This window comes from Pleurodeles waltl, chromosome 7 (assembly GCF_031143425.1).
Source record: "Pleurodeles waltl isolate 20211129_DDA chromosome 7, aPleWal1.hap1.20221129, whole genome shotgun sequence".
NCBI lineage: Eukaryota > Metazoa > Chordata > Amphibia > Caudata > Salamandridae > Pleurodeles > Pleurodeles waltl.
The window spans coordinates 809,527,073-809,546,574 of NC_090446.1; the positions used below are offsets into that span (position 1 = coordinate 809,527,073).

General features: G+C 42.0%; 1 protein-coding gene across 1 annotated transcript in view; it reads left to right on the forward strand.

Moving 5' to 3' along the window:
- SLIT3 (slit guidance ligand 3) overlaps nucleotides 1-19,502 on the forward strand; it is an 892,819-nt gene that overhangs the window by 864,668 nt on the left and 8,649 nt on the right. The window contains exons 33-35 of the mRNA XM_069199342.1: nucleotides 9,517-9,671; nucleotides 13,606-13,897; nucleotides 19,127-19,335. Coding sequence (XP_069055443.1) covers nucleotides 9,517-9,671; nucleotides 13,606-13,897; nucleotides 19,127-19,335 — 656 coding nt within the window. The remainder of the gene's footprint in view (nucleotides 1-9,516; nucleotides 9,672-13,605; nucleotides 13,898-19,126; nucleotides 19,336-19,502) is intronic.

Sequence of the window (19,502 nt, forward strand, 5' to 3'; positions counted from 1 at the left end):
TGAGGCAGGGTTGACTAATTTATGTGGCAAGATAAGTCCAGTTATGAATTTACAACACCAATAGCTCTAACTCAAGAAAATGGGAGACCTATTGCATTGCAAATGCTTGTTTCTATTGTATAGCTCAAATTACCTCCATTAGGCTTTGTCTGTGTCCACTGAGTAAATATCCCAGTGGAATGGGAAAAAGCTTCAATACTTTAGTATCATTAAAATAAATGAAAAGCCTACAGTTGTGGAAAATCTAAAACAGCAGACAAGTTTAATGAAATATTGACCTAATATTAAAACCGGACATCAAACAACTTCTGTGACAGAGAAAGCAACAATGCTACCTGGCAAAGATCGGAAATGAACTTAGAAAAGTGGATTTCCATTGATACTTGCACTCATTCCTAACAGTTGAAAGCATTACTTATTTATGCAAATCGACACGATGGTCTGTACATTTCAATGATTAGGATGCAAGACAAGGCTTATGTATTACAAAGTCTTAAGAGGTGGTTGGCTGTAATGTTGCCCTCTTTGAACGTTGATTACAAAGTGCATTCTTCTGATCGCCAATCTTTGTGGTCATCGGCTCCTTGGCCTCGCGCAGTCGTAGGCCTTTGCTTGTGACACCAATTTAATTACTCTCCTGTCCTTCAGATTGATCAGGCAGGAGGTCTCCACTGAAAATGACACCTCATTATCACAAGATTAATGGCCTGCCTGCTGCCCCTGTTCTCCTCCACCATTTGACAAAGGGAAGGCGCCACGCTCCTGGGACTTGGCTGATCCCTCTACTAATGTCCCACCTGATGAAAATGGTTATGTTTCTTCCCAGGAGCTTTAATGAGACAGCCTTTCTCTAAATGTCATGCTAATGTTTTATTAGTTTAAGGAGCAGGCACAAATGGAATTGGTAAGGTCCTTGCAGGAAAAGATCAGGGAGGCAAAAAAAAACTCTGTAGAAGCAATGTCTAGGAAATAACTGTTGAATAGAACTGCAAGCACAAAGGTGAGAAATTCATGCCACAGTGACACAAAAATAACATGCATGTGTCACTTGCTGCAAAATGCAATTTTATTCAGTATTAAATATAAAGGGAGTGTAATAGTGGTCTACGTATTACTTTCAGAATTTGGAGTCCATTATACTGTTGTTCATTCTCTTTTCTGCCTTATTGTAGCACTCTCGAAATCTGAAAATTCCTATGTATACCTCAAGTGTCAATAGTCTTTTTATTCGAGAATGTATCTTCGTGATATTGTCCTGGTTTGGTTTCTGTGAAAAGTATGTTAAGGCACATTTGAAAAGTTATCATTTAATGATAAGATGTAATTTAAATATATAGTTACATTTTGTCAAAAAGGAAAAACTGTCCCTGCAAAATGAAGACAGAAGCCACCCCAAGGAAGAGAGGAATAGTCCTAGAGTCAGTCCAACTTTGGAGGTCAAAGCAGAATTCTCTGTCCTGCTCTGCCCACTTGGGCGACAACTTACTGGAGCCATTGTTGCCTGGTTTAGCAAATATGCCTGAGCAAACATCTTTCTTGGTACCTCAGGCTGACACTGGACTAAAGTCAATGGCTTTCTGGTAGTAAATTGATAGAAGGTGTCAGAGCTCATCCACAAACCTCTCATTGATGTCTCAAATATTTACTCATACTGCTTTTACAAATATGAGATGTTCATACCACTTTCTGCCAGGTACCTTATAACTAGGTTTGTTCCCACAGGTATTAGGTATACCAGGTTCATTTCAGCTAGGGTCTTGGTATTATAAAATGACAATGCATCAAAAACACTATTTCATACACTGAGGAAAACTACTTCCCAGCCCTCATACTGAATTTACACAAATAAAAGTTGCAAAGGCAAAAGGCCCGAAAATCATGTCCATACTGAAAAGTGATTGTGGCACAAAGAAATAATGAAGCATCAAATCACATACTGGCGTTGAGGTATAATTAGGGTTGGGCGAAGAGTTCTGCTCCACCGGCGGCATTCGAGGCGTTTTCCCCACTCCACAAGCAGAGTTCCAAAAAACTCCACGAAGCGACATGGAGTGCAGCTTTTTGTCTCACTCACCAACATTAAGTTGGCTAGCAAGAGAGATCGCTAAATTGGCGAGCGAGATTTCTAAACACAAGCGGTCACGGTAGGCGGTGACTGCTCGCGTGGAGAAAGCTGCTGCTTACGTTGAGGAAGCTTCCGCTCGAGTAGAAAATCTACTCAATTGTCAGAAAGAAGTTAGCGCCCTCTGGACCTCCGTGTAATACCATTCATGCTGATTTTACTGCACAGGAGAAACTCCTGTTGCTGAAAATTAGTGCGAACAGCGTGACTTACCCAAACTCTGCCACTCGTGGAACTCCGCTTAGCGTGGTGGAGTTTTTTCGGCACTTCGCAGAGTTCAATGTAGCAGAACTCCTCGAGCTCTGCCAAGGCCTATGCAAAATGTGATTTGGTATTTTTAGAAGTTAAACAACATAGACCATATGCAGAAACTCCTCAAAAAGCGCCAATCAAACGTTCATGAAAGACATATTGTACACAACTCTATGAAAGACATACCTCAAATGTGAGGCAAAAGCATATCACTTCCACTGCAAAAATTGACAAATGCACTGTATTGGTTGACCTGGAAACAGTTATCAAGAGTTTCTACACCAAAATAATCCCAGAGAGACCAATGAAACAATAAGGACATACCAGGTTAATAATTAGGGTTTTGCAAAGCTAGTAGGTATGATGTTCACTCTTGGTCACGCCATTTTGCTCAGCAGAAATAAGGCAATCTTAAAATACTTGTCTCGTTGAAGATGTTATTGCAGTTCTCGAATCAATGGCTAAAGTTTTTGGAGTCAGCGGGTGAAGAGGGCTGAATCAAAGCCACTTGAGTATGCATCAAATACAATGCATTTGCCATGAATATTTCAAGCAGCATAACAGGTCAAACCTAAAAAGCTGTGATAATAAGTCTAAGGAGACTTCTAGATCCACTGATTACTTACCATCTGCGCTAGTATCACGGGTGCTGGAGAGGAGTAGTAAGTACAATTCTTAAAGCATGTTCTGTCTACAAAGGTAAATACTGAATTGGCGGGATATAGGCCTGGCACTGCTCGAGCTTGGAAATGCACTGGAATATGAATGATAAATTACCAGGCCCTCATCTGGTTTACTATCAATCATAATCTTTTTAGGTCTCATGCCTCATAACAACATTTTCAAATGTTGATAAGCCGACCCTCCTTTACATTTGGCTCTCCCTAGAATTTAGTGGAAATCACAGGTTTGCGATGCTCAGCCAAACTTCTTTAAAGCTATTTTAAGTTGAATTCAAAATTATTTGGAATAGCTGTGAGCAAAGATTCGGCATCAAAATAAAAAGTAATTACTTGTAGTAAGTTGATGCTCCTCTTCAACCAAATATAACGCTTTGCTTTCTCGCAGAGTTCTTTCATACCTGGTCTAAACCCCAATCTTTTCAAGTGTGAACAGTCTTTGTGCTCCCTAAAAAGTGTTTGGATTCTATTAAATTGACAGTAGAGGCTGCATGAAGCCCGCCGACAGCTCCTTGTCAGATACTTTCTATATCAATGTGAGCACAAGACATGGCACTCTCTTGCCAGCCTCACCAACCAAGCCATTTCTAGCTCGCATTAAAGGTAAGTGACAAATACTGCCTTTTGGATACGCAGATAACCAGGTTAAGATAGCTGTGTTGGCAGACAACATTTACATCCCTGTAAACAATCCTGGGAAGGCTTTGTCGGCAATTGACACATAATCTAATGTATTTTGAACAAATGGATGGATATACGTTAAATATGTCTAAAACAATCCTGTGACCCTCAGTATTAAAAAAGAAGAGAAGGAGATGGAATACATTTAAGAAAGTATGTACCGTTCGTACTTCAGGCCATACCAATCAGCACGGGAAAAATATTCTTGAAATGTTACTATTTCAGACAAGTAACCAATTTGGAGGGAAACAAACTATACCTTTAACCCTGATTGGCCATATAAAAAGTATCAATATGGTGGTACTACTAAAATGGTTATACTTGTTCCTAACATGATGAGTTCATATAACCAACTTGTGGTTTTCAAAGTCTGACTATAACTACTCAGAAAGCATTTTTATTCTTGCTCCATAGATGATGCCTTCATGTAATGAGCTTTTGTTTTTCAGCGCCTGATTATAGCTATGTCAGGCTGCCACGGGGAACTAACTTTATTCATTGCAAACCTCGTGGTCTGGATCTTATATTTTCAAATAATCAAAAGAATATGTTTCGAAGATAAACAATGTGCGTTTTTCTACAAAGTTGAATTTAGGCCTGCTGAAGCAATTATCCGAGTTTAGAATTATATTTCAAAATAATGTAATTTGCCTCCCCTCCACTCCCAGGGGGACACCTGAAACCCCCCTGTACTCCTCAGGAATCAAAGTAAGTGGTATTAATCAGGAGTGGGGCAGAATCGTAGGGACGTTTGATAAACTATTCTAAACTCTCGGAATGGCCGGAGATTACTGGAAAACGTGAATTTTGGGTCCACCAGACATGCACAGCTTGCACAGTTTGCGCTGTTATGTCGCTCATGAAAATAGCATCCCGACACTGCATGAGAATACTCCCTGTCAGTGCTGCAACACCAATGACAGGAATTGCATCCCACTTTACAGTCTGATTGACAGCCTAGTGCCTGTAATTCAGCCAATCTCCGTGGAGGTCAAGACGTGTTGTGATTAGCTGTCTCAAAGGCTCAGTGATGTACTGTACTTTTGTGCGCAAGGACCGACATGCGGTGGTGACTGGGGCCGGAAGAGGACAACCCACATCAGAGACACAACCAGAGTGGGATGCGTCGCAGCAGCGTCAGAGTAGAAAAGTCGTGATTGCTGGTGTGCATGCAAGAATGTGTTTCTGTGTCTATGTGTCCGTGAGGGTGTGTGTGATTGTGTGCCGTGCTGACGTCCGCACGGTACAATGTTGGCCCTTGTAAAATGGTAGTGATGGCAGCGTCCAGCAGTTGTCCTGACATAAAAGTAGTCATTCTTGGAACGCAATGGGCATTCCTGATGTGAGTCGATGGCTATGTCCTTTCGCTTGTACCCCCAAAGTCCCGAACCCCCAAAACAGAGGGCAGTAATGTGCGTTGGTTTAATGAAATAGAATGGAATTACACAAGTTCTCTCTTGTTTGCTAACGCTAGAACACAGGTTCAAATCCGAGCGGGCTCACAAATCATTTCAAGCGTTCTGGTCGATAAAATGATTACCACGGGTGTGGAAATAGCACCGTGTTAAAAATTGTATATAATGGGATAGCCACACAAATCCGTCATTCAGCTAAATATTGTCAAGTACATATCCCGAGGCACATGGTGACTCGCGCTTTTGCTCTGTGGGTGGTATCATCTCTTCTTTCTTAGCGAAAAATGTTTAATGAAGAAAAGTGAAGGGTGGAAAGCGAGAGGTTCTCACTTGATTTTAATTTCAGCCTGATTTGTCACAAGTAGAAATCGTGTAGCACCGCGGGTTTTACGATTAAAGGTAGTACACTGCCACCTACCGTTTAGACATCGTAACAGACGACCCTATCCTACCTTTGAAGCCGCTGCGTATTTTTTCATTCTTGCCTTAGGGTCGTATTCCTCTAACAGATCCACCAAATGTTTACACCTTGCCTCTGCTGCGGGATTAGAGTACATATTAAAAAAGCGGCTGCTGTTTAGTCTGCCTACTACGGCGCTACCACCGTAAACATGCCTGGCTCATCTCCGTTTCCATCAAATCAAAGTCATATGTGGAAAAGGCAGCCTCAGTCGTTGCGCCGAAGAGCAATCCCATTCAAATGTAACATAGTGAGGGTCCTAGGTAGTTATTTTTGTAGGGGTGTTTCAGGGGCAGAATTGGTAAGGTAAAACCCACCTAAATCTGATGTCAAAATGAAATTAAAGTCTGTAATGCGAATCTTAAACGGAGTCAGGCCGGGGTGAGGCCTGCGTCAGAGCTGAGAGCAGGGGAGGTTATGTGCCTAGTACATCATCTGTGGCTTTGCGTCTTCGTCCCTGGCCAAGCCACTGTCTCGTTGAGTCTGGGGCAGCGGCAATTTCTACGAACACCCAGACGAAATACTCCTTTTCTAGGAAATAGTCCGCCTTTTCCCTCTCCGCTCTTTCATTTTTATGTAACCTCACTCCGCTTATAGCTCCTATGGGACATCAAAATGTAATCGTCTTTGACAATATCGTACTTAGGGTCTGTGGTCTGGTTTATTCTCAGGGCTTTAAGCGCTATGAACTTTCAGTTCAACTCTACCTTTTAATCGAGAGATGGTATCTTTTTTCGAGTTTTTCTTTGGGATGTGACCTAAAGGAACATTTTCTGCGATATTGCCAAATCCAAAATGAACAAAAGTGCAGTTAAAATAAAAAGAATCACCTTAAAGGCATAAATGAAGCCTGAGTGGTTGAAGTTGGCGGTCATGGCGGCAGGACGTGGGCCTGAATAACAAACACAGCTGCCCCCTAAGGAGGTCCCTGTATCTGCTGTGGAATGCACATCGTATGGCCCTCCACCTGACATAAGTGCCAGTTGTAGAGGCCCACGTGGCGGAGGGCCTTCGCGCAGCGCTGCAGCATGAACAGACACATACTCAGGATCACTGGTCCGAGCGGAAGACCTCGAGCGGTCTGTCCCTCATTTATTTATGACCTCGGGCCACGCCTGACCTGAGGGTGATTGCAAGTACTTCCGGTGTGCTGTCGGGTGACTAGACCATAACCTTCAGCACACTACACCCATCTCTAACTTCAGTGAAAGAAAAACATTAACTGGTTGCCAAATAAACATAGGCCCATATTTATACTTTTTGATGCAAAACTGTGCAAACCTAGCTTTGCGTCAAAAAAGTATAGCTCCAGCTTGCGTCATTCCAGAGTGCCAGTCGGACGTCAAATTTATGGAATGGTGCAAGCCGGCACAAAGGTTGGGTTAACGTCTGGGAAAATTACATTAGCTGGTGGAGGGGGCGCAGTGGTGGTATTGGGGAAGGGGGATTTGCACCAAAAATTAATGTTAGGCTGGTTAAAGGCACAAAAAATGTGTCTAATCAGCCTAGCGTCATTTCCTGATGCAAAACCATCCATACCGCATGACTCCTGTCTTAGAAAAGACAGGAGTCCTGCCCACCACCCCAATGGCCAGCACAGGGGACACGGGTCCCATGTGGAAGGCTATTGCAGTCAGTGCCATGTAGGGGGCCCATTCCAGGGCTCCCAATGGCACTATAAAAAATGTTTTAAAATACTCACTTATACTTACCCTACTTACCTTGGGTGTGGTCACTCACAGGGATGGTGGCCTGCTGGAGACAGCAGACCACCAGGTCTGTGACTGCTTTTAAATAAAGCAGTTTTTATTTTTTTGTAATGCAGCCCGTTTTCCTTAAAGGAAAACGAGATGCATTACAAAACTTAAAAGTAAATGTTTCAGTTTTTCATGCCATGCCATTCACAAAGGGGAAGGGGTCCCATTGGGGTCCGCAATTAGGAAGGGGAACGCCCCTAGCTAACTGTGACTCGCAGTCCTGTTTTGCGAGTCGGTAACCAGGTTACCGACTCACAAAACGGGGCTTGGGCATCGCGATGTGCTTTTTGCACGTCACAAACAGTGAAATTCGCTGTTTGCGATGTGCAAAAAGGATTGTACATCTGGCCCTTGGAGTGCTGGTAGAAAAAGAAAAAAAAAAACTGTTTCCCGGGGTGGAGCTGTGGAAGGGTACACATCATCCAATCAAAAGGATGGTTAAATAGAGCCATGCTGCAGGGGAGTGGGAGACAAAAAAAGAAGAGGAAGGAAAGACACTAATCCACATACAAGAAAATGAGATTAACAAGAAAGCCAGCCACTGGTAAGCAGAGGGCGGACCTAAAGCCCAGCGTAAATATTGGTATTGTCCACAATAGATCTTCAAAAAGAGAGCTAAAAGCTCTCTGTAGGCAAAACCTAAAAATACATGCTTTTGATGCCGTATTTACATTGTGATGCTGGCTGTTCACTGGATTAGTGGGTGAAGTGATCCGATGTCATGTGGCAAACTGTGGACTGTGTTAGATGAAAAACCTTTTGTTAACAATGCAGGATAGGGTAAAGTGAACATTTTCCTTCAACTCCGGATGTCATTATAAGCATTTAGACTGTGTTTTTCTTTACGGAAATAACCCACCACCGTCATTGTAAAAATGATGAAACTTCAAACTAATCAGATTACCTCCATCACCCTCTTGTACTAAATACAATGTTACTTATGATGTTGTATTGGGCACTAGGTTTGCTGCTTGTCATCTAATTAGAATCTCCAGGCCTTCCTTATGAAGGGACATCATTGAGTTAGGTTTTGTTATGCCATGTTACAGATATTTCAGCAGATCGTCAACCACTGAGCATTGCGTTTGCCTCTGGGAAGCCTGACATGAAGTAATCCCTCTCAGTTAGGTTTAGCGGTAGGATCAGTCCATTGCGTGAGGCAGGATTTCAGTGGTAAGCAGAGGTGGGGCACATTTGCATGGGACATAGCGACATCGAAGTATGTCACATCGTTAGTGGGTCACTTGTGCACATGTAACAGAGTATTAGTGAATTACTCACATGCAGCACTCCCCTTCAGTGTCATCTTTTGTGTAACCAGTAAGGCCCCATACAACCCTTCACATAATACGCTACTTGGTGTCACAAGCCACTTCTGCCCATGCCTGGCCATTTAACAAACCAATAAAGGTGGTTACCACACGGATTACAACATTACCAGAGCAGACAGGATGGTGGATGAAATAGTCTTAAGGTGGAGTCACCCCTATTCTGTTGTCACCATCAGGGTCTAGCTACATACAGTCTCGATGCTGATGCCCAAAGGTAGCTTTTTGAGTAACTTTTTACAACCACCCCATGTCAGACGTATGCAGTGCTTCAGAAATGATAACTTTTTCGGAGTATGCAAAACTTTATTACAGGTAGGTAGCCTCTTTGTTTGACATTATTTACTGTGCACATACTAATTCCACACTATGTGAAGTGAAAGTGACCAAGTAATTGCTGTTTCGTTTGTTGCTCGATGACACTGCTAAACAGTTAAAGCCAACCTACACATTAGCAGAAAAAGGCCTTGAGCTGAAACGCATCATCAGTTGCTGTTGTCATATTTGGAGCAAGGCTACCACCATATTGCAGTCCTGTGATCAGCTGTTAATCCATCGAGTTACACAGTGATTGTCAGTGCTTTGTAAACAATCGCTGGTCCTACAGTACTAACAATCAGTGTGAATTTCTTCTGGATGTGGACAGTTTGTTCCTGTAACATATGTAGGCAGCCTCTATCATTGATACAAATGCATATTGATGCTTATTGATGTTTGGACCAGCACACTTTATTGATCATCTGTTACGAAACCTGAAGGGTAACGTGAAGCAGCTGCTTACTTCATCATAATGTTCTGGTACATTTCTTTGTCCACTTTAGCGTGGAAACCATAAATGATGGGCAGTTCCACACTGTGGAATTGGTGATGGTGAACCAAACCCTGACACTGGTGGTGGACAAAGGAACTCCCAAGAGTCTTGGAAAGCTGCACAAACAGCCCTCAATAAGCCTGAGCAGCCCGCTCTACATTGGAGGTAGGCCCCTTCATGTTTAAGTTTATATTGATTGCCAGTGATACTGTGCAGTGGTCCAAAGCTTTAGAGGTGCATGCCTATGGGACTGCTGAAATGTAGGGTTGTTGAATTGCAAGACCATCTGGTTTCTCATTCCACTTCAGGCATTTCTTTCTTCCTCCAGCCTGCACTTCCTATTGCTCTTTCTCACTTTTCAGTCTTTTTTTCATACCTGCTTTCTGCCTTTGGATGTGCTTAATAATCTTTTTTCTTCCCCCTTCTTTTTTCTTTTTCTGCCTTGCTCTGGTCTAATTGTGGTTATGAAAATATACCCAGAATCTATCTATCTATCTATCTATCTATCTATCTATCTATCTATCTATCTATCTATCTATCTATCTATCTATCTATCTATCTTGCCTACTGGCGATACCTACTGGCAAAAGCCAGTTTGACGAATCTTCACCAAATTTTCCCAAAAAGTGTCACAGTGATTGTTGTTGCGCGTGGAAAGTTTCGGGCTGATCTGTCAAGCGGAAGCCGAGAAAAAGAGGAGGTCAAAAAAGTTGCGTTTCCCATGTTAATTCCCCACGGGTCCTTTATACAAGGCTACAGCCCGAACCACCAGACAGAATCACACTAATTTTGGCACAAAGATAGTTTTTGGTATGCAGATTGTGCTTTCGCTTATTTGGTGTAAATCTGTTTAGTAGTGTTTGAGATATCAAAGGAAAAACACATTTGTATTTTGATGACTTCGCAAAGATTAAGAGCTCCTGCATGACAAATGCACAACTCCGATTGGCTTTCAACACTTCAAACCACAAAGTGTTGGCAGCCATCTTGGGACTTGGCTTGAGACGAGTCCCACAAAAAAAGTGTAAAAAAAAGACACGGGGCTAGAGAAGAGTCACCCTGACCCCTTAGCTCTGGTGCTGGGGTCCCAGAGTGACCCCGCCAGAGCAAAAAAGCATTTTTAAAAATGTTTACCTTTAAATCGTGAAGTTGTTGCTCTTTCGCTGGAAACATTTTTAAAAAAAACAAGTGCGGGCTCCCGTGCTTGTTTTTGATATGCCCACAGGTGTGCCAGATCCCGGGGTCATTGCTTTTTAAATAGGGGGGGCCTCCTGGCCCCTCCGCAGCCCCAGGGACCACCACCTCTCCAGGGCTATTGTTAAAGTAAATGTGGCCATACGGCCCCCCCCAATCCCGGGGACCACCACCTCCCCCGGGGCTATGTCATAATGCAACTCTGTGTGTGGGCCTCTTGGCCCCCCCCATGGCCTCAGGGACCACCACCTCCCTGAGGCAAAGTGCTTTTTTGATGTGGGGAGGCCCAATGACCTCCCCCACAGCCCTGGGGACCACCACCTCCCCAGGGCCAACTGAAAAAAATAAAAATGGGGTCTGTTTCAGACCCCCTGGAGCCCTGGGGACTCCCACTTCCCTGGGGCTCTTCTCTGTTGGAGGGGGGCCGCACGGACCCCCTTGAGGAGCCTATGATGGCCCTGGGGACCACTGCCCCTCATGGTCAGCTTCTGCTATGTTGAGGAAGGCCCACCCCTGGGACATAGCTATTTGCTGCTGTTTGGTGGCAGCTTTGACAACTGCCACCAAGCCACAGCAATCACTCTGCTCCGATGAAGGGAGAGCTGTCAAACTGCTCTCCCTTCATCGGAGCAGAGATTTCCTCTGTCTGTCTGCCCACAGAGATGCAGGCAGGCACACAGAGGAAATGCTCTCACAGAGAGGGGGCTGCTATAGCAGCAGTGCTGGCTCCCGCAGGAGACAGGGAGCTAGCAGGGACCATGGGGGCCTTCAGGCTACTCCTACTGCCCCTAATATTGTGACTCGGTACCCTAGGGGGCACCCAGGTCACATGGCCGGGCCCTGGGGAATGGGGTCCCTGGGCCGAGAGCCCTGGGAGGGGGCCCATGCAGCCCCTTTCCCCAAAATAAAAATAAAAAATTAGGCTAGGCCCTGAGGGATGGGATCCTCAGTGCCGAGATCAGCCTGGGGAGGGGAGTCATGCGACCCAATCCCTTCCCCTCCAAAAATTAAATATTTATGCTGGGCCCCAGGGATGGGGTTCCTGGGGCCAATAGTGGCCTGAGGAGAGGGAGCCATGTGGGTTTGGGTTGTTATAGGGGTTGGCCGCAGGGCCTGGCTGCAGGCCAGGCCCTGCAGCCAACCCACGCTGCGCCCGGGTCAAGGCCATGTGCAGCATGGGATTGGGTGGTTATAGGGGTTGGTGCAGGGACTGGCCACAGGCCAGGTCCTGAGGCCAATGCCAGGCACGGCATTTGGCCATGCTTGATGGTGGTTGGATTAATGTATAATAATGAAAGTTATTATAGGTTAAAAACAAACCCATAGAAACTCACTGAAAACGTAAAGGTTACAGGGACGTTATCGTGAGGCTCTATTTTAATCCTACAAAACCATAGAAATTCACTTGTTATAGTTAGAGTTATCTAAAGTAACTATAACTCATGCCCTTAGATAATTATAACTCACACCCTCGCCATGCACTGCTTATTACCCCACAAATTACCGCACTCATGACATCTTTGATAACATCATTGATAATATCAATGTAATATTTGCAGATACTTTAGATAACTCTAATTATTTCAGGTGAATTTCTATGGTTTTGTACATTTAAAATGGGAGCCTAACTATAACATCCCTGTAACCTTTGTTTTTTAAGTAAATATATATATATATAAATGTTTTTTTTTTTTAACAATGGGGTCAAAGAAAGCAGCGTGCTCTGTAGGTCGGGAACTTCAGATTTTAAAGTATTTATTTGTCATATGGCAAAGATCAGTTGGGTTGAAACATGTCGGTGTGAGTGTCTGGAGTAATAAAGGCATAAAAAACGGAAGGAAGCTCTTGGAATACATATTTGTGTGTATATATATATATATATATATATATATATATATAGAGAGAGAGAGAGAGAGAGAGAGAGAGAGAGAGAGAGAGAGAGAGAGAGAGAGAGAGAGAGCGAGCGAGCGGTGTATTAGTCTATCTCGAAATTGTTATATTTCTCAAGATACCCGTTTTCTGAAAAAGTCTTGAAGGTTAAGCCAGTGTCAGTCACATGTCACGTTCTTCAGTATGCCTAACTCCAGATCTCTCCTTTTGTCGCTGGATGAATCTTAAGTTTGTATATCCTTACTTAGAAACTACACAATTCACTAGATTCACCACTAGATGGTAATGCAGTCAACAGGCTTACTTTTCAGTATTCCTTTTGCGTGATAAAAATCCAACTAGGACTTGAAGATTTCACAAATGTTTAAAGATAGACATTCCTGACCGAGGTTAAATGATGTAGGTCTTTTAAAGACCCCCTAAAGCATACATTGTCAAAACTTTAACTTCAGATTTAACCCTTCACACGTCATTTCATAAGATGTATAATAACTTAAAGAGCGTGCCGATCAAATGCAGATTCACACTTATATAGTGGAGCGTGCCTGACAAAATTAGAGGTTCTCTAGAGAAGGTCACGTTTTAAAGTTTTTGTGAGAGCATAAGTGATGTACCTCAGACTTGAGCTGGTGAGGCAGAACAGTGCACACTGTTTACTTGAACTGTCTCCTAGTGTTATCAACTCATTGGTAATCTTTTAGCAACAGTAGGTCATATTTAACTTTAGTGATCCTAGAGGCTTTGCTTGGCTCCCTAACACCAGTTATTCAAAACGACTCCTAATACCATACACTAAATATGGATGAGGATATATTCATTTTTTGGTGGGGATTTCTGAGAGCATGAGAGCCTTCTCCCACCTCACCTCCACTGCTGCAGAAAGTAGTTCCCTGAAATATTTACAAAACTGTCAATATTAACCAGTGGTAGAAATCTTAGACACAACATTATCTAAATGTACTAATTCAACGTAGAAATTAAACCGTAGCAGTAATCATCCACATTTTACTTTCAGGTGTCCCGACAGCCACATCCACTGGCGCATCGTCACTTCGTCAAGGCAATGAGAGGATGCCCATTGGTTTCCATGGCTGTATCCATGATGTTCGTATTAACAATGAACTCCAGGATTTCAAAACTCTTCCGCCACAGGCTATCGGCGTCTTTCCGGGGTGCCGATCATGTAACATATGCAAGCATGGCATCTGCCGCTCGGTTGAAAAGACCAGTGTCATCTGCGAATGTCATCCTGGATGGACCGGACCTTTGTGTGACCAAGAAGTGGGAGACGCTTGTCTTCATAACAAGTATGTTGTGTAGGACCTGTTCATATTATGTTACGTTAATTAATGTTTCCTAACACTGACCTGTACATATGTCTGAGCACTGAGTGCTCCAAAATATGGTGCAGTATTCTCATCCGCCAAGGTCTAAATCAGGCTGATAGTGTTTAAAATATAGATAGATCAGGTTGGCTCCACCAGAGGATATTGCTGTCTCACCTTATGTCATTGTTGTATCTATCATTTCATCTCCAATAGAGTACTTGCATTGCAAAGCAAAAGAGATTACTCTACATCTCAAAAGTACACTGAATCATCACTATTTAAATTCCTTAGAATATTCCTTAGCATAGATGCACTGTATACAGAACGCAATCATTTTCTCTACAGCAGTCTGTTCTTAGAACTCGTAAATTTAAGTCAGGTCAATTTGTTTGCCAGTGATTGTGTTTTATATGTGTTTGCACACTCAAAATGCTAAAGGACTCATGTTGCATTGTAATGTCATTATTAGCAATAATGCCCCCTTACTTCAACGGTGCATCAGAGCTCTATATAGAGGACAATGAGTAATAACCCTAGGTTCAACAGAAAAGAGGCGTATACACCTAATGTCTTATATTTACTTGGTGAAATGGGTGGTACATTTTAAGAGAAGAAATGTCTATAAAAAGATTTAATTTAGTAGAAGATAAAACAACTGCAGCAGAACTCAAACGAGAAGACTAAAAGCTCACAAAGCATGAGGGTGGGCGTTTAAAAGACACATATAAGAGATATCTCTCAACCAAGAGGCATTTCAGTTCTGGTTCTATCAACGTGAAGAAGTAATACCTGGAACACAGGGGGAGGTGAGAGTTCAAAGGGGCACAACCTGGGAAAGAATGTGCCTTTTTTCAATGCTTTGTAGAAGCTAGGCTCTTCTGAGTTCCACTATGATTGAAGACACCCTCTCCCCATAAGATGGTTATTTTATGTGTCAGACAGTGGGGAGAATCTGTAAGCAGGGGCGACAAACCTTGCAGGACTTTTTTCCTTCTTCAGTTTATTTGTTTGGACCATACAAAGAAAATTCATCAACAGGGAGTTCATCAGCAGGTATTATTTCATTTTGCAAATTGCTTCATGTCTTAATACCGTCTCTCTTTAGCACTAAATATAGCATGCCCGCGTGAGGTAATTTTCCAGTTACCTTGATGCCATTGTAAATGGTTTGCTCATCTTTCTGTGCTCACCTACCACTGGGCACACCTTTCACTGTGCATCTATCACTAATACTGAAATGGGAAGGGGCGTAACTCAAGCCGCTGCAGGCACTAGCCCAAATCCCCCAGGGGACCCCTTATTCAGTCTGAGGGAGATACGGGAAACTCAGGGGTTCCTCATCAAATTCTTTAGTGGGGGGCATCTATTTGAGTTATACCATTGGAAACATGGTGTCTAACTTTCTGTCCTGCTCCTAAATACACTTCACACCCAAACAGCATTCCTTTCTAGGTTAGTAATCACCAATGATAATAGACTTGTAAATCACCCAGGTCACCACCACTCCCTGAAATTAACGTGTGTTTAAACTCCACAAAATGTATGTAATTGCGCAGCATGTGATTGTCTACAATTTAGCCAACGTTAGCTCCATTTTCACTGACAATTTAGACCTGGCAACCCTTTAAACAGGGTTGTCCTAGGGTAAAGACAACAGCTGAGCAGAATTTTATTTAGCTAATGCTAAAATAGCATATGGTTGCATGTCTGTCTATAGAGATCAGTTCGTTCACCTGAAAAACTCACGCTAAGCACTTTTTCTTAAACTCAAAATTGTGTCTTTGCTATTCACACAACGTTTCCAGGACGTGTTTGTTCTGTAGCATCTGTAAGAGAACTATGTAACAAGAAAGTGCAAAAACAAATCTAACGGAGGGGAATGGATAACAAATAAAGATCCCTTGGAGGATTTGTAAGGAATTGTGTGTAAATACACACCTGAGAGCATTCTATCTGTGTTAGTGTGGGAGGTGCATGCATGAAAAGTACAAATGTCATTAGGTAGACATGCAATACCTCAAAAGTGCATCTTCTGGTGTAAATTAGAGATGGTCTGAATGCACACAAAACGAAGGCAATTTTCAAGAAGTATTTGCAAATTTCCTAGTGAACAAAATAAATAAGGATTGATTAAGACCTATGTTACCTTCGTTGTTAGATTCCATCAGAGAAGTAGACAGGAGTAAAATGTGGATGATCGTTTCCAGAAACAGCACAGCTTCAGATGATGTTCAGTCTTTGTTTTGTGCTGTTCCAGAAGAACTCCTGGGAGCATGGTTAGGAACAAGATGTATTATACACCTAATGAAGAGGAGTGTGATTTGTCTTCAAGAAGAAGCTGGATCATAATAAAACAGGACAAAGATGCTGGGATAAGGCCTATAATGCTAGAAACTAATGTTTTCTCAATGTGGTGGTGGCATCACATTGTAGCGATGTTCAGCACCTCTGTTCACCTGTTATCTTTGATGCATGCCTGTAATGTTAGTGTGAGAGAAACAAAAGAAGAGGAATGTGGCAATATATCAAAATTAACAATATTATGGCTTCCTGTTATGGCTATGGAGGAAAAGACTAACCTACAACGTTTTTATGTGCTAAAGTCAAACATAGAAGTGCAAAATGTTGGAAAAATAAGAAGGTTATTTACAAAGCCAATATTGCATGCTGAGGTGCCCATATGAATGGAAAAAGTTCCCTAAGGTCGGTGATTTGTCATTGTTAAGAACTTCCTGGAGGATAAGAAGTTGTCCCTGGGAACATGTCAGGTTTGTGGGGGTAAACACCTACTGTGTCATGGCTTTGTCAGCATTTACGAATATCTGCATACCTTTTACACAATTCCCAGCACTTCTAAGTCTGCAACTGAATGAGCTAAGCATAACTGAATCAGAAAGTATAGGAAATGAACTGCACTATATTTCACAAATAACCTAAATCTGTGCATGCGGATTATCTGCACAAAAACGAATATGCACAAGTTGGGTTTGAAAAGTAACAAACTGCAAATAGTATTTTTGTGACCAATTAAGATTTTTATGTACTGATCCATGTACTAGTAGGTTGATTCTTAAAAAAATTAATTATAGTGGGTCTACCTACCTCATGAATATTAGTGAGGTAATTTGCAAATTCCATATTACTATGATTAGAGTCCATCAGAGAGATGATGGCCTGCAGACCACTATGTCTGTGACTGCATTTCAATAAAGTAAACTTTTTTTTTTTAAATGCAGCCCGTTTTCCTTAAAGTAAGCAGCACTGCATTTTAAATGCAGCCTGTTTTCCTTAAAGGAAGCAGTACTGCATTTAAAAATTAAAGTTTACTTTTTTTTGCCTCCTTCAAGAGTGGCAGTGGACATCTGTCTAGTCCTCAACAAACGTTTTGTTTTTACATTTACAAAGCCAAAGGAGTACCAAAAGGGATTCCCTTCCCTTTTGCAAATGTATCTCCACCTTCTTTGAGGTGTCAGTAATATATCAGTGATTTGTGATCAGATTTCGGCCTCAAAACATTAATACACTTCATCTCGATTCGGTATTTGGAAAGGACGCCTTCAGCATGTCGCTTTCAGATACTGAATTGGTTTCCATTCAAATTCCTATTTTAAGAGTCAAAAAATGTTTCTGACTCATAAAACGGGATAGTACATTGGAAAAAACATTTTAACTCTCGCAAAAGCTGACTTGTAGCACTGTCCCCTCTTAAAAAACTTTGGGGAAAAAAGAACACCCTGTTTTTTAAACTGCTCTATTTTCTTTAAGAAAAATATGCTGGCTGTATTTTAAAAAACGTTGCATTATTTTAAAGCAATCAGAGACATGGTGGTCTGCTGACCCCATCAGACCACAATCCCTGTGATGGCCTCCGATTGTAGCGAGTCATAATTTTCAAACTACCTTGTTAATATTCATGAGGTAAGATGGATTATGACCCAATACGATTCAGATTTTTAAGAATCAACAATGGTCACTTCTTAAAAATCCAGGGACTTATTTACAAAGGTAAACTTACAGTTTTGGTATAGGTTTACTATTTTCTTGCTATACACCAACTATTAGTGTAGTTTTACATGTAGTCTCTTTATGACTGTAGAGAACTCCACACATAAAAAGATAGGGCAGTCTCTGCAGCCATAAAAATAAAACACGTAAAATTACACTTGTAGTGTGTGAATAGCAAAATATAGTGAATTTACACCAAAAGTGTAAGTTTACCTTCATGAAAAAGGACCCTTCACTGGTTGCAAAAATATTGGTTGCAATTTGCAACCAGTATCTTGTGACCAGATATTCATACATCTGACACATAGTGGCTTCTATTGCACACCTTTCTCACTTTTGACATTTTAGAGTCTAGGCTGCCCGTGGAAAAACTTTTATTCATTTACCACTGAATGATTCTGTAGGAAGATTTTCATTTTTCATTTGCATGGACAGGTATCTCTGTTCCTTTGATATGTCAACTCACACAAGTGCCTCTGTCATAGAATCAATCAATGTATGTAAGTCCAAAAATGGTTAGAGAGAGCATCAGTGCTGTGACCCATAAGGCAGACTTGTGAACCTACAAGCAAACCAGCTCTGATTGTAAGTGGAGGGATGTATAGCAATCCCTTGACAATGAAATCATAAGAATGAAGGTGTGTCAGAATTTTCCCATCTGGATTAAAGGATCGCAAGCTATACAAGAAGGCAAATTTTCTTTTAGTGTCACTATTGCTTAATTCTACGATAAATATCAATGTTATTCCTGTGGATCATTCTGTAAAGCCACTGGCTAAGGCAGCATAATATAATATTGAGCCTTCACAGATTGTTTCATGTGGCTTACAAGTCCTTTAAAATATCACCAACCTACTATTGTCTGGTCATTTATGTGACTACTTGGCAACATATTGGTGGGCAGATTTTTACCAAAGAATCATGATGTTGTGATCTGACACTACTATGAGATACAACTTTGTTCCGGCTATAAATGTGGGCCACTCACAGACAGCTGCGTAAATAATTCATATCCAGAGAGACAACTGTAGTCACAAGAACAAGCAAGGCAAAGACACACAAGGCAACAGTGGAGGAAAAACTCCATGGTATTCTTAACAGCAGGCTTCTTGAGAAGAATGTATTCATGAAATTGCAAATTGTTTCTTTAGAATATTGAAAAGTATAGCAGCCTCATTAAGTGTAATATCTTTCTTATTTCAGGTGTGTTCATGGGAAGTGTGTAGCTGACAGGATTGCCTACATTTGTAAGTGTACAGAGGGATACAGTGGCACTTATTGTGAAAACAGGAACAACACCTTCATTGCTTGCCAAAGTATGAAATGTGTCCACGGGCAGTGCAAATTTTCAGACCGGGGTGAGCCGTACTGTGAATGTGATCCCAGCTTCAGAGGAGAACATTGCGACCAAGGTGAGTGCACTCACCATAGTCCATGAAGCAGATTGCTTAAGTGTTTGTCACAAAAATCATGGTACAAATCTGCATGATCTAAGGCAGAAGTCTCCAACCTTTTCTGTACTGCCAGCTACTTCTAGTCGGTGAAAATCGTCGTGAGCTACTAAAGGCCAAGCAACTCA